Source organism: Mustela erminea, chromosome 9, assembly GCF_009829155.1.
Source record: "Mustela erminea isolate mMusErm1 chromosome 9, mMusErm1.Pri, whole genome shotgun sequence".
NCBI lineage: Eukaryota > Metazoa > Chordata > Mammalia > Carnivora > Mustelidae > Mustela > Mustela erminea.
Window position 1 is genome coordinate 836843 of NC_045622.1, and position 27012 is coordinate 863854.

The 27012-nt window shown below is 47.3% G+C and overlaps 1 protein-coding gene across 1 annotated transcript in view; it reads right to left on the reverse strand.

Annotated features, from left to right (window-relative positions):
* Positions 1 to 27012, reverse strand: part of MMP20 (matrix metallopeptidase 20) — a 48808-nt gene that overhangs the window by 4334 nt on the left and 17462 nt on the right. Inside the window, exons 7-8 of the mRNA XM_032358211.1 lie at positions 18936 to 19072; positions 17824 to 17980 (exon numbers count right to left, since the gene is read on the reverse strand). Of these exons, the coding sequence (XP_032214102.1) occupies positions 17824 to 17980; positions 18936 to 19072 (294 nt within the window). The remainder of the gene's footprint in view (positions 1 to 17823; positions 17981 to 18935; positions 19073 to 27012) is intronic.

The following is a 27012-nucleotide window of genomic DNA, read 5'->3' on the forward strand; positions in this document are numbered from 1 at the left end:
ACCCTGAGCCGTGTCCTGCAGCCACAGACGCCCACCTCCTCTCACATGGCCGTGACTGCACCGGCTGGGGGCAGATCCTTCTTGACCCTGAGCAGGACTGCATGTTGGCCAAGAATTATTCAGGCCCGCGTGACTAGCAGGTTGAGCTGTTTGGGGGAGTGTGGCGGAGAGGAGTGGACGCTGACTGTCCCAGATGCCCTTTTCGGGAGGGTCATTAGAACCTCCTAGTGGGGCGAGGGGAAAACCAAGCTCTGCGAGTCACTGTGACAGAGACAGAGATGGAAATCATTTCCTGTGTTTTACGGTCATCAGAAATGCCAGTGAGGCCTGTGGGATGGGCCTTGGTCATCCGGGGACTACGAGGTCTCAGGACTGGAGTCGGGGGAAAATGGGTCAGCAAAAAAAAGGAACAGCCCAGGCACAGTGGGTGCTCCGTGGCCCGAGTCTCGTACGCTCGCCTCCTCCCAGCGTCTGAAATCTGGAGCCCCTTATTAAGGGCTGTTTACACATGAACCCTTGATGGCTAGACTGCTTTTTTCTCTCACCTCCCAGAGACACTGTGGAGAGGAAACGGGTGCTTTGGCGGGAGAGAGTGAGGACGATAACTCTGAAGCTTCAGTCTTTGGGGAGGGACACAGAGGAGAGGGCAGAGCGACGGTGGGCCTGCAGGCGTGGAGGACCGCGCGGAGGGAGGGGTTGGACCGCGGGCTCAGGGAGCGTGGGGGTCCAGCTTCCAGACGTCCATTCTCTGTCCGCTCTGAAGGGAGGACTGTAAGCTGAGCTTTTTAAACCAGGCGGTGCCTTGCCTTTGTGCATGGTAAGCAAACATCTGGGAGGGATTCTGAGAATGTAACCACCATTATATTGTTTTATGGCAAAATGTGTTCTCCGTTCTGAGTGAGTGACTGATTAGAGATGCCCTGTAGGGAAACTATTCCAAGTGGGGATCTGCTGTCTTCTCCTTGAATTAGATGGGGCGGACTGGGAAGGATCAAAGGACAGAGCAAATCGCTTTCTGGAGAACAGAGCAACAGTTTAGATACAGGGGTATGTTTTAAAGAGAGAAGAGGGACTCTTAATCCAATAAGAAGATATGGAAGAAAGGTCTTTCTCTTTTATCTGTCTGCATAGGTCACTAAGGTAGGGAGCAACACCCAAAATGTTATATGTACTTCTTCAGAGGATGACAGAGGTAAAAACATTATATATACAAAATGCTTCAAGGGGCGCCTGGGTGGCCCAGTCAGTCATGCCTTGGACTTCTGATTTTGGCTGCAGTCGTGACCTCAGGGTCTTGAGATCAAGCCCTGAGTCGGGCTCCCTGCTGGTGGGACCCCTGCTGGGGAGTCTCTCCCTCTGCCCCTCCCCCCACTCATGCTCTCTCTAAAATAAAATAAAATAAATAAAATCTTTAAAAACTTTTTTTCAGGAGAATTTTTAGAGAAGCAACGTCAAGCTGGGAATTTAAATTCACAATCAAATTTACAAAAAACCCAGGCAAATGCTTGGGGATATTGTGAAATCACTGTTTCTTTCCCCTGCTCCTACCATTTACGTGTTTAACAGACCCGTGCCCTGTAGGCTCGCCCCTCTGCCTTTTGCTTATCCAGTAACTGCTTTCTAAAGAGCGTTACTCTTAACACAGTCATTTCAAAACACCAGCCTGAAACACAAATCATCATTGTGGGCTTGGCTGATAACATACAAATATCTCATCTGGACCCTTCTGGTAGACGTTAAGTAGTAAGTTACCATAGAGTTCCCCACTTTTCATGGTACCAAGTAAGGACATTACCATCAAGTCATCAAAAAAAAATTACGACCTATTTTCATTACCATTTCACAAAGGAAAGAAACTTTAACATCAAAGAGGTAGAAAGAACATAATCTCAGCCTAAAAGATGGTTCTTGCCAATAACGTGTCTTTATACTGACCCACACCACACCCTCTCCATTTACAATATTGCTCTGTTCTTATTTTGCTGTGGATTGGTGGGAACTTGGCGATGACCTAGCCCTTCTTTGTGGACAGATATGTGAGGATTTCTGTTGTAGAGGAAAGAGTATACCACCAGACGGCTCTGGGATCAGGGAAAAGTGCTCCCAACTCCTGTTTCCTCATCTGGAAAACGGTGGCGAGAGGGTGAGAGACAATTTACACACGTGCATACACACGCCGGGCACACAGACCCATCCAGGGGCCCAAGAACCATTGACAGACTGGCCGGCATGAGTGTGAGTAAAGCTCGTGATGTGATCTGAGCTCTTCAGTCATCGAGAAGTTGAATCTTTACCTGATCTTCCAGCACCGCCTCTGCAGACCATTCTGCAGTAGAGGCGAGACGGAGACAAGGTGAGGAGAGGAGGCTGGAGGGCATGGACTGGACGGAGTCCAGAGAGCGCAGCCAGGAGGGAACTAGGCTTGAGAAGGTCTACCGCTCTGTTGCAGATTTTGCGGAGAATCACAGAAAAGGAAGTTTGCAGACAGAGTGAGAATCACAAGTGTGGGTATCTGATGGGCGGGAAGAACAAGGTGGAGAGAAGGAAGAAGATGGCGCGGTGGATGGCGAGGGCTCCGGGTGCAGACCCGGTGTGAAACGCGGCCGCGGGGGGACCGCTGAGGTCACTGGGGAACCCGAGCTAACGACGCAGCTCTCCGAGATGCAACGTTTGTTTCGCGGAGACAGGAATGCCTGCTCTCCAAGACCGCCGACTGGGCAGAAGGGAGGACGAGAGAACGTGAGCAGATTCCCAGCACGTGATTATCCGACCACGTCATAAGCCATGAACACAGATGAGCTGGACTGCAAGGTTAAGGAAAAACATGCATTTTCCTTGTGCACCTACTGCGTACTAGCGACCTGCGGAACTCACTGCACGTGTTTTCTCATGGCCGAGGCCTTGTTTGTGAAGCCCAAATACCAAGTAAACATGATTGACCTGTGACTGTTTCCTTTGTGAGCTGTTTCCCCATCGCCAATTAATGGGCATAGATACCACAGAAATCACCCCTGGCCATGACCCTGGCAATGTCACGGACCCAAAGATGTGGCATATTTTTTCAGCTATATTATCCTACTCTCTGCCTTGGTCATCTGAGTGTTTGGGGACAGTTTTGGTAAAGTGTCTGCATGTTGTGTAATCTTATGGTTTGAATTTAGATTTGTTAGGAATTTCTGACGATTTCCAGCATACATCTGTGGCAAAACTGACCCCGCCCTGCATCCTCTGAAGTACCGAGTGGGGAGGTGTATCAGCAGAAGGACGCTTACGGAAAATGTGCGCAAGGGCGGCCAAAAGGGGAATTTATGGATAAGGTGTCTAAAATACGGGTTTTCAGGAAGTCTCTACAAGGAGGCCTTTCTAGGTACATGGAAACCCAGAGTCCCCTTTGAAAGTCATTCTCCACGTCCAGCTAGGAATGAGAAGGCTTTCGGGGAGGATGGGGATTCTGTGATCTCTACTAGAGAAGCAGAGTGGTCAAGGATGGGGAGGAGAGGGAGAAGCAGCCACGAACCATCCCAGATGTGGGGGGAGGGACTCTGCCTGTGAGGATTTAGAATCAAGACTATGTAACCACGCTGAAAAATACCCACGGCCTCAGTCAACCTCAGATTCTTTGAGGAAGTGCACGTCTGCATTACCAGCCTGAATTCTGAGTTCAAGCGCTGCACACAGAAGGCTCTTCTGGACACTTCCGTTCTTGTGTTTCACCAGCCTGTCATACTCCATGTGTACAAATCTCCTGTATGTTCCTTATGTCTTCTCTTCCCCTTCTTTTGTTCTTTCCCCATTGAGCGGCCTTAGCGTCCTTGTCAGCAACCAGCTGAGCATAGATCTGTGGGTCTATTTCTGCGCTGCCAGTTTTATTCCAGTGGTCTGTACATCTATCCTCACGTTCGTGTCACACTGTCTTGATTATTCTCGCTTTGTAGTGAGTTTTGAAATTGGGAATTCTGACTCCTCCAAATTGGTCTTCTTTTTCAAGATACTGTGGTTATTCTGGGTCCTATGAGTTTCCATATGAATTTGAGATCAGTGTGTCAATTTCTACAAAGAAACCAGTGATAATTCTGATAGGGATTGTGTTAAGTCCTGCAGATCAATTTGGGGAGTGTTGTCATTTAAAAAATATTAAGTCTTGTGTTACCTGGGTGGCTCGGTCAGCTAAGTGTCTGCCTTTGGCTCAGGTCATGATCCCAGGGTCCTGGGACTGAGCCCTGCATTGGGCTCCCTGCTCGGCGGGAGTCTGCTTCTCCCTCTCCCTCTGCTGTTCCCCATGCTCATGCTCTCTCTCTCTATCTGTCTCAAATAAATTAAAAAAAAATTAAGATTTCTAATCCATGGACAAGAGATCTTTCCCTTTAGATTGTTTAATTTTTGTGCTATAAATTTTCTACTTCTTATGTTAAATTTATTTCAAAATATTATTAATTTCTATTATTATTTATAATATATAATTATTATTAAAATTATCCTTTCTTTTGATACTATTGTAAGTGGAATTGTTTTCTTCATTTTTGGATTATTCATTGAAATGCATGAAAAAAAAATGTATGGAGCTACCATTGATTTTTGCATGCTGAACTCTACCCTGCATATCTGCTGAACTTAGTTCTAACAGGTGTTTTGGGAGGATTTCTAAGGCTTTTCTATATAAAAGATCACAAGACATAGAAATAGTTTTTCTTCCTTTCCAGTCTGAATGCCTTTTATCTTACTCATTCTTGCTCAACTGTCCCAGCTGGAACTCTAGTACAATGCTGAAAAGAAGTGGTGAGAGTGAAAACTTTTGTCTTGTTCCTGATTTTAGGGGGAAGGCATCCAGGCTTCCTCCACGGAGCCTGAGGTCAGCTGTGGGCTCTCACAGACACCTTTCATCAGGCTGAGAAACTGTCCTGTTTCCAGTTTTGCAGAGTAGTTTTTATTTTGCAACAGGGTTGGATTTTGACAAATGCTTTCTCTGCCTTTCTTGAGGTGATCATATGGCTTTTGTTTTTTACTCTAGTGATTTGGTGTATTGCATTAATTGATTTTCAGAAGTTAAACCAACCTTGTATGCATGGGGGAAAAAATCCCACTTGGTCATGCTGTGTAATTCTTTTTATAGGCTGCTGGATTTGGCTTGCTATTTTTGGAGGATTTTTGTATCCATATTCACAAAAGATACTGATCTGAAGTTTTATTTCCTTGTGATGCCTTCGTCTGGTTTTGGTATCAGGGTAATCCTGCCCTTGTACAATGAGCTGGGGAACGACCCCTCCTCTTCTATTTTTTAGAGGAGTTCATGAAAAATTGGCATTGATTCCTCTTTAAATGTTTTGGTAGAATTCACTACTGAAACATGTAGTCCTGGGCTTTTTTTTGTGGATAATTTTTTGATTATGAATTAAATCTCTTCAATTGTTACAGGTTAATTCAGGCTATTTCTTCTTGACTCAGCTTCTTCATTTTGCATCTTTCCCAGAATCTGTCATTTCAGCTCAGTTATCAAATTTACTGGCATACAGTTGTTCATAGGGGTCCTTTATCATCCGTTTAATTTCTGTAAGATTGGTAGTTGTGTTCCCTTTTTCATTTCTGATTTCAGTGATCTGAGTCTTTTCTTTTTAACCACGCCAGTCCAGTGAGAAATCTGTCAATTTTGTGCATCTTTGCAAAGAACCAAACTTAGTTTTGTTGATTTCCTCAAATTGCTTGTAATATTCTCTATTTCACTTATTTCCACCATAATCTTTATTATTTCCTTCTTTCCACTTGCTTTGGGTTTCATTTGCTTTTTTTTTTACCCAGTGTCTAAGGTGGAAATTTAGGTTATTGACTTGAGATCCTTTTTTTAATGGGCATTTAGAGACAGAAATTTCCCATGAGTACTGCTTTCATTGCCTGCATATGGTCTCAAATACCCAGTTTCTGTTTTCATTCATCTTTAAGTATTTTCTAATGTCTCTTGTGATTTCCTCTTTGGCACATTGATTGTTTTAGAGTATGTTCATTTCCACATGTTTGTAAATTTTCCAGTTTTCCCTGATATTGATTTGTAGCTTGTTTCACTGTGATCAGAAAGGGCATTTTGTATGATTTCAGTTGTTTTAAATTGGCCTAGCATGTCACCTCTTCTGGGCAGTGCTCCGTAAGCCCTGGAGAAGAACGTGTGTTCTGCTTTTGTGTGAAGTATTCTACAGAAACCTGTTAGACCTCGTTGGCTTATCGTGCTTCTGATGGCTCCTGTTCCCTATAGATCTCCTTGTCTACTTGTTCTATTCATTATTGAAGGTGAGGTACTGACATTCCTAAGTAGTATTATTCAGTTGTTGTCTTCTCCCTTCATTTTTGTCGGGGTTTTTGGGGGGGCAGCTTCATGTGTTTTGGGGGTCTGTTGGGTTGTTTTACCTTCTTGGTAGACTGAAGTTTTCATTACTGTAGAATGTTCCTCTGAATCCCTAGTAACCCTTTTTATTTTAAAGTCTGTCTTGCCTGATATTAGCATAGCCACTCTGGCTTTCTTATGGTTTCTGTTCGCATGACAGAGATTTTTTTCCATCCTTTTACTTTCAATCTATCTGTATCTTTGCATATGAAATGTGTCTTCTACCGATAGCATAGAGTTGGGTCTTGTTTTTTTAATCCCATCTAATAATATCTGTTATTTGATTATATTGTTTAATCCATTCACATTTAATATTATTGATATAACTGGATTTATATACATTTATATTGATATAACTGGATATAACTGGATTCACTTCAGTTTTCGTTTTCCACATGTGTCATGTCTTTTTGGTTCCATTTTCCCTCCTTAATGCTTTCTTTTGCATTAGTGAAAATTTTCCAATGTACTCTTTTAGTTTCTTTCATGATTTTGTTACTACATTTTAAGAAGTTATTGCCTTAGTGGTTGCTAGGGAGTTTATCATAAATAATTTAACTTACCATACACTGCTTCAGATTTTTACTAGCTTAACTCCAGGTAGACTCACAAACATCACTCCAGAAAGTCTGTTCCTTGTCCCTTCCTTCGATGGTCTTGTTTTTGTACATCTTACATTAGCTTATGTCACAAACCCCCAGTGGACATTGCTCTAATTACTATTTTATACAATTTAATGTCTTCTTAAGAAGCTGATAGAAAGGAGAGAAAGTATATATTTATAGTTTTTGATATATTAGCCTCCTTAGTTAACATGTCTGTTTTCTTTTGTTTCTCCTGTTAATTTGAGTTAGTATTTGATATAATTTCCCCAGCTCCGTACAGTTTTCCCCACACCTGGTGCTTTGTGCTGTTATTGACAAATAGGTTATGTTTCTGAATGTTATAGGCCTAACAATACAGTTATATATATATAATTAATAAATAAATGAATATGTATACATACATACGTATATATATGCCATTTTAAGCAGTTATTTTTAAAATCAATTAAGAGAAGGAAAGGGAGGAAATATACCTTTAAACTATCTTTCAGTTACATTTTCTGCTCTCTATTTTTTTTTTTTAACGTGGATTCATACTACTGTCCAGGGTCACTTCCCCTCCTCCTGAAGCTAGCTCTTTCTCCAGCATTGCTTGTAAGGTAGGTGTGCCAGCAACAGATTCTCTCAGTTTCTGTCTCTCTGGGAATGTCTTCTTTAGTCTCCATCTTGGAGACAGTGAAGCTGAACGTAGGATTCTTGGTTGGGAGCTCTTCTCTGGAGCACTTTGCAAGTGTTGCCTGTGACTTTCTGGCCTCCCTGGTTTCACCAACTCCCATCTTGTCCCCCTCTGCTCTGGTCACACTGCTGCCGGAAGGGTAGTTTTATAATACAAAACTTCCTGGGTTACTCGTTTATTTAGGACACTTAAAGATATCCCTCTGTTTCTATAAATTCACATTGGTCTCCCTGGAAAGGCATAGGCCCTCCATCACTGACACCCTGCTTCTCCTTGGGCCACATCTCTCATTCTAGTCTACAAGGCTATTATGCTGAACTGCTTGAGGTTTCCGCCACATACACAGGCGATTTCATGCCCCAGTGCCTTTGCTTCAACTGCTGTCTCTGCCTGGAAGCCACGCTGACCTCCTGCCTCCTCCCTGGGAAACTCCGACTCCCTTCTCAAGATGAAGGGCAGTGCTCACTTCCTCTGAGGGTACTTTCCGGACGCCTTTACTAGCATGGGCCATTTCCTCTTTGTTTTGCCCCACTGATCTCCATCCAGTCTTCTCTTAGGGCACCTGTCACACTTGGACCGCTCTTCATTATTTCCCTGTGTATGTACTCTCAACTGTAGGCCTTCCTGAACATGGATAGCCCTCAGCGTGAACGTTCATTGTGTGGTGGCATCTCACAGTTTCCTTATCCATTCCCATGGATGAAGCAGATGCTATTTCCACCTCCCTCTTGAAGATGATTAAACCCAAACAGAAAGGCAATCCAGGTTTCCCCATGATGGCTGGGAGGGCTGAGGTGAGCACTCCGTTACTTGGGTCCACGCTCTCAGGTGGCAAACTCTGTGCTCTGAGTGTTAAGGTCCTAGTACAGAGTCTGACGTATAATCATGTCCAATATATATAGACTGAAAGTGGTAGTTTGGTAATGCAGTTCAAAAAATTTATGATTAAAAAAGAAGATTTTGAACTCTACCCATCTTTCTTATTTTTATTACTTATCACCTATTTTCCTCTATGGTGACTAACTATAAAATCCCAAATAACCACTCAATTTTCAGTATACCTGGGGCATCCAGGAGGCAGAGAATGTGTCCTACTTTGTATCAATCATGTCTCAGTCTGTCTGCACAGAGATTGACTTAGGGATAGAAAGGGGCCGGGGCCTGTAGATTTGCACGTCACTTTGCACAAAATTCAGAGAACACTGACTGCCTCCAAGGACGATGGAGTGGACGGCAGCCCCAAACCCCAGGAGCTCTCTGGTGTAGCCACTGGTCTGCTCCTGGTAAGCAAGAGAGAATATCTACAGGGAGACATGAGCCAAAGGTAATGGAAGTCGTGTAAAGAAGGAAAAACTGGCTGAGTCATTTGGGCCTGTCTAGAAGAGGGAAAGAAGCTGTAAAAGCAAAGGGATGAGTGGGGAAGGAGCTCTCCTTGAAGTTTAAGCAGCACATCAGTGCCGTGGGATGGCACTGGCATGGTAGCGCCCCCTTTCGGGTTCCACCTTGTAGTTCCCTGTGGCTGCGCCCCTGTGAGTTCTATTGCACGGACATGTGAGCCCTCACTCCCAGAGCCTGAGCCGACCTGGCCCCAAGCCAGCCCTCCGTCCTCAGGGGGCGAAGTTCTTCAGTAGTGTTTTCATGGCCATTCCCTAAACCGGCTCCACCCAGGAGTTCTTGGAGGCTCTCCCTGACAACAAGCCTATCCGGAGACTTCTCTTCCCTCGACACATCATTTGTGTCACAGACGGACCTAGCGTTGGGACCAAAGAAGGTCGTGAGGAGCAACTAACGGAAGTAAATCCCAGCATGCGGCCCACCCCGTTCTTGGTCTAGAACTCGGTCTGTGGCTCTGGCCTTGTGTGTTTTTTAATATGGCCTCCTGTTTTACTGACAGAACTTCTGTCCCCTTTCGCTTTTCCTCCAATTTCCTCCTTCTTCCTATTTAGAACAGGATGTAGTGACCAGACTTCATGGGCTGCTGGAGTCTTAAGCAACCCCGAGACGGGCACCTCCATGTTAACAGCAGAGCAAGGTGTTAGAAGGAACTCGGGTCTCTGGTGACTGTGGACTCGCCGTGTTCCCCCAGGTGTGTTAAACTTCAGACGTGTTACGTAGATGAGAAAAACAGTCCTTTACGTGTTTCAGCCACAGTTCCTTCCGGGTCTCTGAAGAGCTGCTGAACAGGACTTCTCACCAAGATGGGGCTTCCAGAGACAGTGAGGTGTCCTGCAGGGAAGGCTTTGCTGAACGCAGGTGCAGAGTCTGGGGGAGAAGGTTTGTTGTGGAGTGGCTCACAGCAGCTCTTCTGACCTCAGAAGCTGTGGGTCAAGGCTGTTTGCTTTATTCTTTAGTGCATAAGCCGTGTGCTGCAGCACGTACGACACAGGACCTTCGTGGCGGAAGGATGGTCTATGCTTTGCCAAAAGCAGGAGTTTCAGTGTAATGTTGGGCCTTCAGTCTCTCCAAAGGAAGTTCCCTCTGACCTGCTCTATGACTGGATTGTGGTCAGAGAACTCCTGAGCTTTAAACGGCCATTTGTTAATTATCTCAGCTTCTGAAGCAGGTATCTCCTGGTTACCACGTGGGCTCCTGTAACGTCTGAACAGTTGCTGTACTTGAGCACCTACTACGTGCTGGGGCTCTGTGCTTTCATCTGCCTGAGTTACTCACTTAATGCTCTCAAGAGCCTTGGAAGGTTAGTTTTCAAAGAGCCTTCTGGGGTTTCCTTCCCTCAACACAAAATGAGTCTTTGATATTGGAGTTAATCCCTTAGACCAACTTTTTAATCAATCTGTTTTATCCAGATTATTAAGACTTTTCCTGAATAGACACTCACAGACACGTAGTTGGAAAGGTGCATTGTGATTCCCTCAGGCGGGAGTCGGGCCTCGTTAAAATTGGAGACCCTGTCCCTCTCCAAGATTGTGTTTACAGAGAATTAAAAACCTCTTGTCCAGCCTCCTCTGTTAGCTGCTAACCTCACTGCTGCCTGGCTGGAGGCATGTGCTTTGTGGTGGCTGGTACATGAGTCCAAAGACCCGGCGAGGAACGAGGAACGGAGAGCTGAAGCAATGGGAAAGTGGATAATTCCCGCAGCGGGAGTCGGGCAGTGAGCAGTCTTCCAGGCATGAACTGACTCATCCTAACCGGATGCCACACCCCCCCCCACACACCCTCACACCCACACACATGCTTCTGTGGGCATCTCAGTCTCATTCTCTGAAAATCCGTATTGGGAGTTGGGTTTCTCCGTACCTATCGTCCTGTGTGTCAGGTGTCAGGTGTCAGGCAGCTTATCTTAAAGAAAGACTTGAGGAATCTGCCCAGCAGACTTTAGGGTTTAATAAATGAATTACCATCAGAAATCCAGAAAAGGAAGTTCTGGAGGAAAAATAACTGCTGTAGTGGCTTAATCACTGGACTGGAAGGAACAAGTCAGGACACCCCTTGGTGCTCTGAGCCAGGCTCCCAGAGCTCTCAGTGGGCCGGGGTCAGCAGGGTCTACATGTGTCCTTCATTCCTAGAAAATACATTTTCCTCTTCACAAGACAGATCTGTTATTTGGTCTTCTCAGTCTCAAGACAGGAGAAGCTATTAGTCAGGTGGAGGAAGATCACATGTACTTATTTATAAATTTCTTTCATGCCACAGAAATGGTGACTGAAAACAGGTGATATGCCAGTAAAGCTACGATTCAGAACAGAAGGAGAGTTGAAGAGTTTCTCAGACAACAGCTGCAGGAGTTCGTGACCACTAAACCAGCCAGCAAGAAAGATCAGAGGGGCCTCTTTGAGCAGAAAGGAGGGACCAAAAGTGACAACATCAAGGCAGAAAATACAAAAGCAGTAAAAACGAATATTTTCTAAACTGTCAGCCCAGGACCTCACAAAGAAGGGATATAAAATACAGTAACATACCTAAAGTCTGGAGAGGAGAGGAAAAAAGAATGGGTTCAAACTTGGATGGCCATCCACCTAATACAGATTGCTTTATGCCAAAGGGATTATATGCAAACCTAATGGTAACCACAAATCACAAGTCACCAATAAACATGAAGAATAAAGAGGATGAAACCCAAATAGATCACTAAGGAAATCAGCAAAACATGAAAGTGACAAAGATAAGAAAGGATCAGAGAAAAGCTCAGAAACAACCAGCAGAAAATAAGGAAACAATGGCTTCGAATGACACACTGGACCAGGTGGACATCACAGACATATTCAGAACGTTCCATCCTAAAACCGCGGGATATACATTCTTCTCGAGTGCACACGGGACATTCTCCAGAACAGATCACATCCTGGGTCACAAATCCGGCCTCAACAAGTACAGAAAGACCGAGATCATACCTGCATATTATCAGACCACAAGACTATGAAACTTGAAGTCAACCGCAAGAAAAAAAATGGGAAGACCGCAGATACATGGAGATTAAAGAATACAGAACTGAACAATGAATGTGCGGGGAGGGAGAAAGACGGCGGCGGAGCAGCCGACTGAAATGACATCGGATCCCAGGAGTTGGGCTAGATAGGTATCACCCCATCCCAACACCTACAGACTCACCAGGAGAGCGAAGAGGAGAAGAGCGGCAGTGCTAGGAACAGAACATCGACCACTGTCTGGCAGGTGGGACCTGCGGGGACGTGAACCTGAAGGACGGGAAGATAGACCGTGGGGGGAGGGGCCGGCTCCGGAAAGCGGCGGCAGCGGAGCACAAAACCGGCACTTTTAGAGTCCGCTCCACGGAGGGACGGCGCTGCAGAGGCCGAGCTGGGGTGAGCCCTCGCGGGGCCAGTGTGGTCTCAGGACCCGCGGGGTCACAGAAAGACCAGGGGTGTCTGAGTGCGACAGAGCTGCCAGGGATGGAGCGGGGAAGCCGCTGCAGAGACGGAGCCGAGGGGGTGCTGTCAGCTCGGGGTTACCTTAAACTATGATCTGAGGCACAGTCAGACAACTGCTCTTTGAGCAGGGACCCCACAAGTGGCAGATCCGGGGAGACTCACCTTCCTTCCCCAGGAGGAGCAGCTCAGCAGGAATCTGATGGGTTTGGAGACTCCAAACGGGGCCGTGAGCCAGAGACAGAAACGCTCGGTCACAGGCCGGGTGAGCTCCAAGCGTGGCCGGACACCAGGGAGACGGGAGGGATTGACAGCTTTTTTGTGAGGGTGCACTGAGGAGCGGGGCCCCAAGCTCTCAGCTCCTATGTGGCCGGACACTGGGCGGCCGCCATCTCCATTCCCGTCCTCCACAGCGGTACGGAAAGCGATCAGGGAACAAAAGCTCCCGAGAGTGAACCTGCGCAGATTACTTAGCCTGGAGCAACTGCGCCTCCGCCTCCGGCAAAGACGTGTGAGAATCTCAGCAACAGGCCCCTGACCCAGAAGATCAGCAAGAACATCCAGCCAAGACCAAGCTCACTGGTCAACGAGAACCAGGGAAATCCAGAGGAGGGGAAAGCAACACACAGAATTCATGGCTTTCCCCGTTTTCTTTAGTCTTGCAAAGTTAAATTTTTAAAATTTTCTTTCTTTTAAAATTTTTCCTCTTTCCTATTTTAACCAACATCTTATCAATACCTTAAAAAATCTTTTTTAATTTTCATTTTTATAGTCATATTCTATCCCATCATTGTATTTAACATTATTTTTTGTATATTATACACACACACACACGTTTTTCTTTCTTTAAAATATTGGGACAGTTTCTTCTAACAGACCAAAATACACCCCAAATCCAGTGTATAACTCTGCTCTATTCACCAGACTGATCACATTCTTTTTTTCCCCTTTCTTTCCCCCACCTGGTTGGGGGTCTCTTCTGATTTGTTCAGTGTATAATTTTCTGGGGTCATTACTACCATTTCAGCATTTTTTTTTCTCTCATTCATCTATTCTTCTCCAGACAAAATGACAAAACAGAAACCTCACCTCAAAAAAAAAAAAAAGAGCAAGAGGCAGTACTGACTGCCAGGGATGTAATCAATATGGACATTAGTAAGATGTTGGAACTAGAGTTCAGAATGATGATTATAAAGAAAGTAGCTGGGCTTGAAAAAAGCATAGAAGATACTAGAGAATCCCTTCCTGCATGAAAAAGAACTAAAATCTAACCCAGCTGAAATTAAAAAAGCTATTAGTGAGGTGCAATAAAAAATGGGGGCTCTTACTGCTAGGATAAATGAGGCAGAAGAGAGAATTAGTGATATGGAAGACCAAATGATGGAGAATAAAGAAGCTGAGAAAAAGACAAACAACTACTGGACCATCAGGGGAGAATTAGAGAGTTAAGAGATACCATAAGACGAAACAGTATTAAAGTGTATAACAATACAGGCCTACCTCCTGAAGCAAGAAAATCTCAAATAAACAACCTAATCTTACTCCTAAAGGAGCTGGAGGAAGAACAAGAAGTCTAAATCCAGCAGGAGGAGGGAGATAATAAAGATCAGAACAGAAGTAAATGATAGAGACACTAAAAAACAATAGAACAGATTCATGAAACTAGGAGCTCGTTCTTTGAAAAAATGAATAAAATTAATACATCTCTATACAGACTTACCAAAAAGAAAAGAGAAAGAACACAAATAAATAGAATCACAAGTGAGAAAGGAGAGATCACATCCAGCGCCACAGAAACACAAACAATTCTAAGAGAGTATTATGAAAAACAAAAACAAAAACACACCAACACACTGGACAGCCTGGAAGAAATGGATAAACTCCGAGAAACACATAAATTACCAAAACTGAAACAGGAAGAAAGGAAACTTGACCAGATGGATAGCCAGCTAAGAAACAGAATCGGTCATCAAAAATCCCCCAATAGAAGTCCAGGACTACATGGCTTCACAGCAGCATTCTGTGAAACTTTCAAAGAAGAGTTAATACCTATGCTTCTCAAACTGTTCTAAAAAGCAGAAAAGGAAGGAAAACTTCCAAATTCATTCTATGAGGCCAGTGTTGCCAATACCAAATCAGGTAAAGATCCCACCAGGAAAGAAAACGATGGTCAATATCCCTGGTGAACAGGGATGCCAAAATTCTCAATAAAATACGAGCAAGTCAAGTCCAACAGCACATTAAAATAACTATTCATCACATGGGGTTTGTTCTTGGGCTGCAAAGATGGCTTGGTAGTCTCAAACCAGTCAGTGCGGCAAACTCTATTAATAAGAGAAAGGATGGGGGCCCCTGGGGGCTCAGTGAGTTGAGCCTCTACCTTCGGTTCAGGTCATGATCCCAGGGTCCTGGGATCGAGCCCCGCATCGGGCTCTCTGTTCAGCAGGGAGCCTGCTTCCCCCTCTCTCCGCCTGCCTCTATGCCTACTTGTGATCTCTGTCTGTCAAATAAATAAATAAAATCTTTAAAAAAATAAAAGTAAGGATAAGAACTATATGATCCTCTTAAAATTTGCAGAAGAAGCATTTTGCAAAGTACAAGATCCATTTATGAGGAAATCCTCAACAAATTAGGGATAGAAGGAACCATACGTCAAAATCCTAAAGCCCACATATGAAGAACCCACAGCTAATAGAGGGAAAAACAGAGAGCTTTTTCCTATAGTCAGAAACAAGACAGGGATGTTCACTCTTACTGCTGTTATTTATTATTATTATTAAAGATATTATTTATTTATTTTAGAGGAGCGGCAGGATGGAGAGGGGGAGACGATCTTGAGAAGACCCCCTGTTGAGCAGGGAGCCCAGTGTGGGGATCAACCTCATGATTCTGAGATCATGACCTGAGCCAAAAATCAAGAGTTGGATGTTTAACTCACTGAGACACCCAGGTGCCCCTCACCACTGTGTGTAACATAGCACTGGAAGTCTTAGCCTCGGCAATTAGACAACAACAACAACAAAAAATAAAATTCATCCAGATTTGTGAGGAAGAAGTCAAACTGTCACTATTTGTAGATAATATGATACTATATATAGAAAACCCAGAAGACTCCACCAAGTGCTAGAACTAATGAATTCAATAAAGTCGCAGAATGCAAAATCGGTGTACAGAAATCTGTTGCATTTCTATACATCTCATTTTCAATAGCACCAAAACCAGTAAGACACGTCGGAATCTATCTAACCAAGAAGTGGAAAGCCCTGTGCTCTGAAAACCATGAAACACCAATGAAAGAACTTGAAGATGACACAAGGAAATGAGAAGACACTCCATGCTCATGGATTAGAAGAGCAAATATTGTTAAAATATCTACACAACTGAAAGCAATCTACATTAATGCAATCCCTATCTAAATACCGACAGCTTTTTTTTTTTTTTTAACAGAGCTAGAATGAACAATCCTGAAGTGTGTATGGAAGCAAAAAAGACCTCGAATAGCCAAAGCAACCTTGAAGAAGAAGAATAAGGAAAAAAGGAAAGCTGGAGGTGTCATAGTTCAGGACTTCAAGTTGTATTACAAAGCCCTAGTAATGAAGACAGTATGGTATTGGCACAAAAATAGACACAGATGAGTAGAATAGAACAGAGAACCCAGAAACAAACCCATAACTCTGTATCAACTAGTCTTTGACAAAGCAGGAAAGAATTTCCAATGGGAAAAAGCCAGTCTCTTCAACAGATGGTGCTGGGAACACGGGACAGCCACGTGCAAAAGAATGAAACTGGACCATTTCCTTACACCACACACAAGAATAAATTCACAATGGATGAAAAACCTAAATGTGAGACAGGAATCCATCAACATCCTAGTGGAGAATGTAGACAGTAACCTTTTTGACATCAGAGGTGGCAACTTCTTACTAGACATGTCTTCTGAGAAAAAGGAAATTAAAGCAAAAATAAACTATTGGGACATCATCAAAATTAAAAGCTTCTGCACAGAGAAGGAAACAATCAATAAAACTAAAAGGTAACCATGGAATGGGAGAAGGTATTTGCAAATACTAAGGATTACTATCCAAAATATATAAAGAACTTATTAAACTCAATACCTGAAAAATGAATAATCCAATGAAAAAATGGGAAGAAAACATGAATAGACATTTTTCCAGAAAAGACATCCAGATGTCTAATAGACACATGAAAAGATGCTCATTATCACTCATCATCAGGGAAATGCAAATCAAAACCATGATGAGATACCAACTCACAGCTCTCAGAATGGCTAAAACTAACAACACGTGATGGAGAGGATGTGGAGAAAGGGGAACCCTTTTACACTGTTGGTGGGAATGGAAAATGGTGCAGCTACTGTGGAAAATAGTATGAAGATTCCTCAAGAAGTTAAAAATTGGGGCGCCTGGGTGGCTCAGAGGGTTAAGTGTCTGCCTTCGGCTCAGGTCATGATCTCAGGGTCCTGGGATCAAGCCCTGCATCGGGCTCCCTGCTCAGTGGGGAGCCTGCTTCTCCCTCTCCCTCTGTGCTCTCTCTTTCAAACAAATAAACACATACATAAAATCTGGAAAAACTTAAACTATTTGGCATGGTCAACTGCTTAGAATGTGTTGCTTTTACTTCTCCCTGCTGAGGTTCAGGTGAGCAAGCCCGGGGACGTGAGACTTGGGTGGGGGCGGTGCAGACACGGGGGCTGCTCACCCTTCACAGGAGTCAGTTAAGGCTAGAAACCCAGTGGGGGGCATGAGGGTGACCCTGTGCACAGCGGCTGGTTGACAGCCGCTTCCTGAGATCTGCAAGATGGGCAGGACAACTCTGGGTGAGGAGAGAGCACATGTTCCAGGTCGGATAAAAGGACTCAGCAATAGGGGCTTTTCCTTGCAGCAGGAAAAGACTTTTCCTTCAAAGAGCCCCACAGTCATAACCACCTCCATGTTGCACAGAACCACAGAGTGTTCTGGATGCACTGGTACCCACATAACAGGGAATCATTTCCACCCCCCACTGCGGCATTCACTGTGGCTGGCAATGTATTTGGGGATGCTCTGTCTACTCGTGTATGCCACTGGCGGTCCCATTAGTAGATGCGTGAAGGGTAAGTCTATTCATGTGCTAGAGAACTAACAGTGGGACTCGTGAATGAATGCTTTGCTTATTTGGCTGGTTTCCTATCTTAGAGACTGTGTCCACGGCAGCCTTGGGGCCCAGAGGAGTCAATGGGCCTACTGCCAAGGCACTTTGCATTCTTTTCTGCAAAAGGACTTTTTCTTCCCATTGAATACATCTGGACAATCAAAAGGAGAAAAGCCATACCTGTAGTATTCATCTCCCACAAAGAAAAGGGTCTTCTGCACGTCCTTGAGGTACACGGCGGCATCTATCCGCTGCACATACCTCGGGAAGCCAAAATCATAAATAGTTCGAGGAGGACCCTGCATCTGGAAGCCTCTCGTTATCCAGTAGTGGGGGCCTGAAGACAGAAAGTAAAGTTCACAAACACTCAGTACCACTTGGCAATGTACTTCACTCCTGAGGATTTCTACACAGGGTCCCACATGGGAATAGTTTATGGGATGGTTGCCATGGTTATAAGCCAATATACAAGCTTGGATTGAGTTCAAACTACTCTGGAGGCAAGCATCTCTTAGTGATGTCCTAGCAAAACAGTAATTTTGATACGATTGTGTCTTAAATCTCACACATTAATTTTTTCAAGATACTTTTCATGTGTGTAACCTCATCTCAGTCTTGTACAGATGCACGGGAGAGAAGGGGCCTGTGAGAGACAAATGCTGTGGGTCGTCAGCCAGCACCGGCCTTGTAGCTTCCTCCCCCAGCTTCCAGAAAAAGAAGCTAAACTTGACAGGGGCCACCTACTGGGTAACCGCCATTGGCCAGTCACTGTCACATCTCTGAGCTTGCTATTACTATAATCCCTTCTCAGCCCAGGAAGAAACGAAGGCTCCGAGCAGTTAGGTAATTCCCCAGAGTTGCTCTGATGGTAAGGGGCTGGGGCCAGAGACTGATGACACCGGGCCCACCTCCCAGAGTCACGGGTTAGGGTCCCGCCTGTGAGCAGGACATGGCCGCAGGGGCATCGTTCTCCTAACGGGGGTGCCATGTTGGATTTGCTGACTAGAGGCTCTCAGTGGGCTACACCATGTCACCCTGAGGGGTGAGGACAAAGTCTGTAGCCCCCTGGGCACTGTCACTTTGCACAGTGTCTCTCTAAGGTAGAGCATTGGCTCTGAGAACATTGTGACAGTCATTGTCCCTCCTGCCACTGCTATAGAACAACAGAGCGGCATTTCACGGCTAAGGCAAGGAGTGACCAGCGCATCTCCACCATCCCTGACCAAATGCTACCAGCACTAGAGGCTCCCCACATCCCCGGCCATTCCTATCCTCACGGATCTATAAGGTACCTTTGAAGAAGTAAGCAGTGCCCCTGTCGGCCACTTCGTAAGCTGCGTCCACGTTGGACATAAGCTGAGGGAAGGAGCTGGTAATGGTGCTGGGCCGGATCCCCGCCATCACGTGAACTTGCCGACGCCAGAAGATCCTGTTGGGCAACCCACAAGACCAACGGCTGATTTAGATCTTGAACCGGACGTGGGCCTGTTGTCTACAAACCACAGTGCAAGGGCCTTTCCTCAATGCCTCATGCCTCTAACTTGTTTTCATAAGGAGAGAATAGGTTTTTGACCTTATTAAATAGTGCTTTCCCCTTTTCATTCTTCGAGCCTCCTTGGAATCCCCTTTCCTTCATTTACTTAAGGACGTGCCCGCGGAAGGACGGAGCATGGAGAAGACCCGGTGTTTCACACATTTCACCCGTGCCCCTTCCCACTCCACATATCCCTTGATATAAATGTCCTTTTCCTTTCTACTCTTTTAAAAACTAAAATCTCGTAATGATAAAATGTAATCCTTGTGAATGTTTTGAATAGTACAATTAAACCAAACCTTTGTGGTTGGGAGTGTGAGTTATTCCCAATAAAGCCAGCAAGAGCACTCACAATCATTAGTTATATTGAAAGTTATCTACTGAATCCTTAGCTCTTGAAAGTGCTTCTCTTCCTGAAATCAAAGGCTAGCTAACAGAAAATCTGGTCCCCACCAGTCAACTCCAGTTTTGGCAACTCATCCATCCGTGCATCCAAAACTATTCCCATCAATCTGCAGCGCTACCTCGAGGGTATTGGGCTGAAACACTCACTATAAATGGGGTCCCTTTTGAATTATGGAGGGGAAACTCATTTTTATAAAATATGAGTTTACTTGACTATGTAGAAAGTAGAATCTATACATAAAATTATTTGTGGGCAGGGAAACTGTAGTAAATTTTGACATTTAATTTTCTGGGTAGTTCGTGTAGGAACTCCTGATCTACCGCTGAGTTTTCCAGTTCAGTTAATTTAACAAATATTTACAGTGCGCCTGTCAGCCGGGATGGTGGTAGACATCAAAGACGGGACATTGAAGTAGACCCGGGTCCTGCCTCAGGGAGCAGAGCGCCCAGGAGCACAGACAGGTACGTGATTAGGCTGTTTGGATCATAATCAGACGGTTAGGACTCGTCTGACACAGACAAGTTTAGGAGGCGGACACAGAGCATACCCCACAGGAGGGAAAGTCCGCCGCATTCGGGGCTCTGGTGAAGGGGTCCCGGGTGGGGCAGTGTAAGCGGCAGTGAACGTAAAAGAGCTTCACTGAGAGAGACATGGCTTCGTTTCCCATGTGGCATCGGATGCAGAAGGACAAGCACGTCTTGCTTCAGGAGATGTCGTCTTGAGTTCTAGCTCTGACCGGCATCTCCGAGCTCAGTCTTGCCATCTCACAGATGCAAACAGTACTTGCTGTGTCTCCTGAAGTCGTTCTGAGGATCCAAGGAGAGAAGGCGCAGGAAAGTGATCCTAAACCATAAAGGTCCCTAGAGCTAGACATTGTCCGTTCTAAACATTATGATTTGCCTAGGCCTCACCCACCCGCTAACATGACCCATCACGGGGTGGCAGGCCCCGTGGCAGGTGCGCTGGCTCACCCCACGCCCTACAGGTCACTGCCTGTTCTAACACGGGTATTAACAGGTGACACACCAGGGCTCAGGAGGACTCACGGGCCCAGGGGTCCCCTGTTGCTCGAGGCAGACAGAGCAGCTGTCCGGATATTCCTCTCCACCCATCTGACCTCCTGGCTCCTTCCCAGCCTTGAGATCTCTGCTTTCCTGTGTTCGTAACTGGACCCCCGTCCAGTCAGATCTAGGCTTTCCCGAAGGTGCGAGCGACCGCCTTCCCCTTCTCCTTCCTCTCTGCCACTACCATGAGAGCACGGGTTTGGGGAGTCCCGCAGATTTGGGTCACGACAACAGATAAATGCATCATGTCCATAGCCTGTCATCTGATTCTTGATAATGACGCAGTGATTGGGAACCTGAGGAGAAATTCATAAAATGAGGGCTTTTCACTGAACTCGGTACTTGGTTCTGAAATGCTGACTCTGGTCACGTCTCCATGCTGGCTGCTGACCCAGGCACTGAGGTGCATTTCGGGGTTCTGCCGTGGTGGGGACAAGGAGGGGGTGGCGGGCAGGGGAGGCTCTCTCCGCATCACGTCTCTGAGGAGTGTGTGGACTCCCGGGTGCTTCCTCCTCAGGCTCCTGATGCGGGGAAACAGTTGCTCTCATTTTTCCTTTAAAAATGGGCAGCAGTGCTAGGCACCTGGATACCCTATCTGTCCTGGGACATTTGGGCTCGGCCGCCCCGAGTGACTCAGGAGGAGAGGTTGTGGAATGTGGAGCTCCTGCAGACCACAGGGTGCTCTGGGGACTTCTCTCACATGGTAGCATGTAAAAGTTCTTTCCAGATCAGCCATGACTGACACGGCAGGAGTCGTGGGGACTCAGGGGATGTGGACTGGTCACGCTCAACCAAGGGCAATTTTGAGCACCTGGAGACCCTGGGCCGCGTTTGCTGACAGTTGTGGGTGTCACCACTGGGGGAGGTCAGGGCTGCTGGCTCCAGCTGGAGGCCGGCCAGGGAAGGTCCGTAGCGCACCCCGCGCCCGGCAAGGACTGCTCAGCCTCAAAGTGCCCGCAGAGCCGAAGGCAAGGAGCCCGGGCTTAGACAGCCAAACGACGTATTAAGATGCACAAGCTGCGCACGTAAGGTAGAGATAGTTACTATCCATCACTTAGGAAAAGTTGCACAAATTCCAGAAGAAACTGTGATCCTGGACCTTTCGGCACCAACAGTGGGTAGTGGCACACGGGATGCACAGCCGGAGGGTTTACAGACTCGGAGCGGAGATGACAAACATAAATGGGTTACGATGGACTCGAACCCTGAGGAGAGCAAGACTCTCTTCATGTGTCTGCATGTGGATTTGAAACATAAATGAAAGGAGAACTGATCTGTGAGCTCGTCGGGAAGGAGCAGCTGCAGGGTGTGGGCGAACTGGTCACGGAAACAGGCGACACTTTGTCAGCGGTCTGTCACTGATCTTGATAAGGAGGACGGAACAATGGTGCGCATTGACAGTAGACACCCACGGATGGTATGTTTAGCGGTGTGGTTTATCGCCGGCTTGCAGGAGCCAATGCTGTGCCTGGTACACAGTCAGAGCTCAATAAATACTTGTTGGCTGAGTGAATGGGTGCCAGGGAGTGACAGGAACTCATGAGATCACCAATATTCACAGCCTCTGCGATTTTCATTCCCTTTTCTCAAAGAACAGCAGCTAATTCAACTTGGGAGATGGGCACGCTGGTAGCCTTCACCGGGGGCAGGGTCCTGATGATCCATCTTTCTGTCCTCTGGCTTACGGGGCACCTGGCACACCTGGGGACGTGACGCTCAGTTGCTGAACTTCTGTTCTTCCTGTGTGGGACCCGACCAGCTTCACCCCGACTTGGGTAAGGAGCCTGTCACCTCCTCGTTGCTGGACCGTCGGGGGATTCAGCAGGAGCTGAGTGGGGACCTTCCTCATTCATTGTCTTCAACCCTTGACTCTCCTTGACTCATTTCAGGGGGAGGAAGGATCTTCTTCTGCTTTTGATGTTTGCAATGGAATTGCTGCTTCTTTCCCACTGAGAGCTTGAAACCTGGTTTTATCATTGGGTGTGTGACCTTGTGTGAGTCACTCAATTTTTCAGACTCAGTTTCCTTCCGTCACATAAAAGCGAGAATTCTAATAACACAGGTGCCAATCCTTCAAAGGGTGAATTGTGACAACGTACCTGAGGCTGTCTTGTAAGCGCTCAGTCCTCTCAACAATAACTGGTAGACACTGTAGAAACACATGTTTTCCCTCTCCAGATGTATCGATTGGTGATGGATACATCTTAGAGTTTATCAGCGAAACAAAGTTTCTTTCTGAATTTCCTCTGCTGACATGAAGTTCTCATCACTAGAAACTCTGAAGCACATTCACATCTTGGCTGAAACGGTCTCGTCCTGGGGCTCCACTCACCAGGTCTGCGACATCAGAAGGCTTTGGAGGCTGAGAAATCAAGCATGTACCGTTCACCTCACTGAGCCCCGGAAGAACACGGCTTATAGAATCAAAGACCCACGTGTAGACGGCGCTTAAAAGTCATCAGAGCCTCATGTGCCACATTGTTTATCCCACGGGAGGAGCCTGTGGGTGCCCAGGCCAGCAAGCCGTGACCTGGAAAGGGCCCCAGCCCCAGCCAGGGAGTCCAGAGGAGGTGACAGCAGATCAGGGATGGTGACATGCCTCCTGCCTCTTGGTCTGAGTTCTTATACATAACCTGGACTCAGGCTAAGTAAGCACCGAGCCGCTTGCTGACTTCACGGCGCAGTCTCACAACCAGAAGAGACACGACCCCGGGAGACTGAAGGAGCATGACACCCCCCCTCAGCTGTGCGGGCTCTGCTCAAACTCGTGGACCCTGCAGAACGCCAGGTTCCGAAAAGTCCTGTCCGGGAGAAGGAGGGGCTGATGTCCCGTCCCTCCTGCCGCACACCGCCCGCATTTCTGCTTCTCCACCAGCTCCTACTCCCGTCTCCCAACAGGTCTGGGTAGTTTCTAGGCTTGGAAACTCCTCCCAGACACGGCTGCCCGCGCCAGCTGTGGTCTTTGCGGACCTCGCTGTTACTAACACAACTGCCAGGTCAGCGGTCTGCCTCACCATTTCCACCCGCTCCCTCCTTCTGCTATCTGGCTGTTTCACTCCCCAGGCCCTGGACCCCCTCCTCACGACTCCTCTGGAAGGACACACGAAATCATCCTGGCCGGGCTGTCCCTTTGCTTCAGGCCTCGGTCTGAGGGTCCCGGCGTCCCTTTCCCTATGGATCACGTTGAAGATTCATCTATTTCTTTGAGAGAGAGAGAGAGAGAGAGAGAGAGAGGGCATGAGCAGGGGGAGGGGCAGAGGGAGACGGAGAACCTCAAGGTTCTCCACATGGAGTCTGGAGCCTGACTCAGGGCTCGATCCCACAACGCTGAGATCACGACCTGAGCCGAAATGAGGAGACGCTCGCCCACCGATTGAGCCACCCTGGTGCCCTGCACTACTGATCACTTTGGAAGAAAATCCTTTCTTCCTTGACTTGTGTGGGGCTCCACTGGGGGACTCTGTCTCTGATGTCAAGGGGGTTAAAACTGCAGCGGAGCAAGTAGCGCTGGATTAAAGGAGAACGCTGAGCACAGCACACAGCACACCGTGGGTGATTGCAAAATGTCGGTTATTACTATGAGATCCCATTTCCAGATCTTTCCCTGGGTTCCATAGCCCGTGAAGCCTCCAGCCATGAGCGTCCCCCCGAGTACCGGCGGCTTCCACAGAACCTGCTAGAATTGTCCTCGGCTTGAATGCCGCGTGTCTAAGCCTGAGATTTCCCGTCTGTGTCCGGCAAACCTCCTCGACGTTCTCGTCTGCTGCCATGACTCTTCCTCTCACTGTCTCCGGCACTAAATCTTCCACGTCCTGCCGGCGACTCCCCAGGGCCCTCTCTGGCCTCGTCCTCCATTCCCACCCACGGAGCCTGGCGGATGCTTTCCTCTGCCTGCTGATTGGAGGTGTGGAGCGGCTCCAAGACGGGGCCGGGAGCGGCTGACAGATATTCTGAGAAGAAAACAGAACGGGGCCAGCCTAGCCAACAGGTTCGAGATGCCTCCACGCTCTAAGAACGTTCTTCTCCTTGTGGCTGTTCACCTGACCGGCAGGAGAGGGTCTGGAGCACAGGACCGGCCGTCCCTTGCTTTCCCCACAAACTCAAATGCTGCCAGAGGCCTGAGTTCTTTCAAGTCGAGATGCACCTCTTGTCTTGGGCGTCCCAGGGCGGGCGAGCTCTTCTGTGTGAGTGATGGGATCGGCTCTGGACCCATAAGGCTGTGTATGCTTATTCCATGTGCAAAATGCTGTTACACCTCGGAGTCTACTGCTGACGGTGATGTTCTTGATTTTGTGGGTAAAATTCAACTGGGTAAAACCCACGAGCATCTGAGAGGGGCTATGTGATTCCCATCTTCCCTAAGGGCCTGAGGAGTGTGGGGCGGCTGTGCTATCCTCCGTCTGCTGGAAAGAATGAACGTCTGTGCCTTCAACGCACAGATCCAGGTCCCTGTCATCAGTAGATACCTGCCATTTTCAACCTGGCGTAGCGATGCCCATTTGTCCTCCAACACAAGCCTGGAACGCATCCATGTGCCCTTCCGGGCAGCAGACAGCAGCTGTGGTCTCACGGGGACGCGGAGAGGTGCCGCACCCCATCCTGCTGTGGAAACACCCTGCGGAGATGACGCCCACACCTGGGAATGTCTCCCCCACAGGCTGCTGCCGGGAACTCCGGGCCGGACCCCAAGCTCCCACAGCCGTCTGCGGGTTGCTCTGTCACTGTGGCTTGAAAGAAAGCTTTGTTCTCCAGCCAGACTCCGCCAACACTTTGGGAATTTTCAGTGTCCGCCGTAGGAGATGAGAGCTCTGGAACGTGTCCTTGTGCAGAGGGAGCAGGAATCCTGCCCCACGGGGTCCTCGTGAGGGTGTGATAATCACATGCTCCCAGGGAAGCCCGGGGACATCGGCGCCCCTCAGCGCAGAGAAGAGGAAGAGGGGCTCGTGGGCCTGTGGGGAGTGGGTGGCGGACCCGGGACTCAAAAGGGGGCTCCCCTGACTCCCTGCCTCCTGCTCGCCGCTACGGCCGGGCCGCAAGGTGCAGCCTGAACACACTCACATCGCCGTGTCTCTCCCTCCCTCCCTCCCGACTCTCCTGTCTGCGGCTCCTGTCCCTGTGGCTCCGTTCCTGTTTTCACCCTCCATGACGTTGGCCGTTGCTCAGACTTGGATAATAGGTTTTTTTTTTTTTTTTTTTTTTTAACATTTTCCCCCTTTTTTAAAGAAAACAGATATCGTTGTTCATGGGGCGTCACATCTTTGACTTCCCGGTCTCCTCTGGGTCTCTTCCACCACGAGTAAGCTCTGTGCTTTGCGGCGGCACTGGTGTCTTCTCAGGGAAGGTGTGCTCCTGGGCTGGCCTGGGCCACGGGACCAGTGACAGCCCCACTCCTTGCATCGTGCCCCCCCGCTCTGCGCCTTGCCCGTCGTGGCCGGTCAGTGCCTACCGATTCTGCTCTGCTTCAGGTTTTGGTAATAATAGAAAGGACAACAATAATTAGTAAGTATCCATAAAAATCCTTAAAAACAAATGGTAAGAAACACTTCAAGCAGTTTCTAAACCATAACCTGCCATTGGGACTGTCCGGTTCTCAGCCCTCAACACACCTCGCTGTGTGCTCGGCCCAGCGTCCACTCGGGGGCCCCTGCTCAGTAGGAAGCACGGCTGAAATTAAACCTCCTGAGCCTGATGCTGAAACCTGGGTTCTGGGCTCTGCTCTAGTCCGTTCCGGAAAAGCAGACGCCAGACCACTGTTAAGATTGAGTTCAAGTTCAAGCAGATGCTCCAAAGTATGGGACTGGTTGAATACGTGACGATGTATCTACTTATGGCAGAATATATGCATTTGTATAATGAATGACAAATAAAACTCACCAGCATGGAAAAATGAGCTATTGCTGAGCAAAGAGAGTTTATAAATCAGCGCATCTCGTAAAATCCCATTTTTTGTGGACATCCCTTGTCCCGTCCTGGACTTAGACTATGTCTGTCTACACAGGAGAAAAATCTGGAAGGAAATACGTGTTGAAATATGTGATGACTCTATTATGGGCTAAAAGCCTGTGTCCTCACCCAGTTCGTACGCTGAAGCCGTAGCCCCCGGAGGGACGGGAGGGGGACACGCAGGTGGGACAAGTAGGGTGTAAGCAGGGTTAGAAGAGACCCTGGCTGTGGATCTCTGGTCTCATGTGATGAGCATCCTTCTAAGAAGAGAGCCCCGAGAGCTTGCTCTCTCTTCCCTCGTGCGCAGAGAGGCTGTGTGAGCACACAGGATGATGGCAGAGTGTTTGAACGTCTTACTCCCTTAGGTAACTGAGGTGTGCAAAGGCAAGGTGAGTGTTTCTCCTTTGTATCTCCAGCCACTA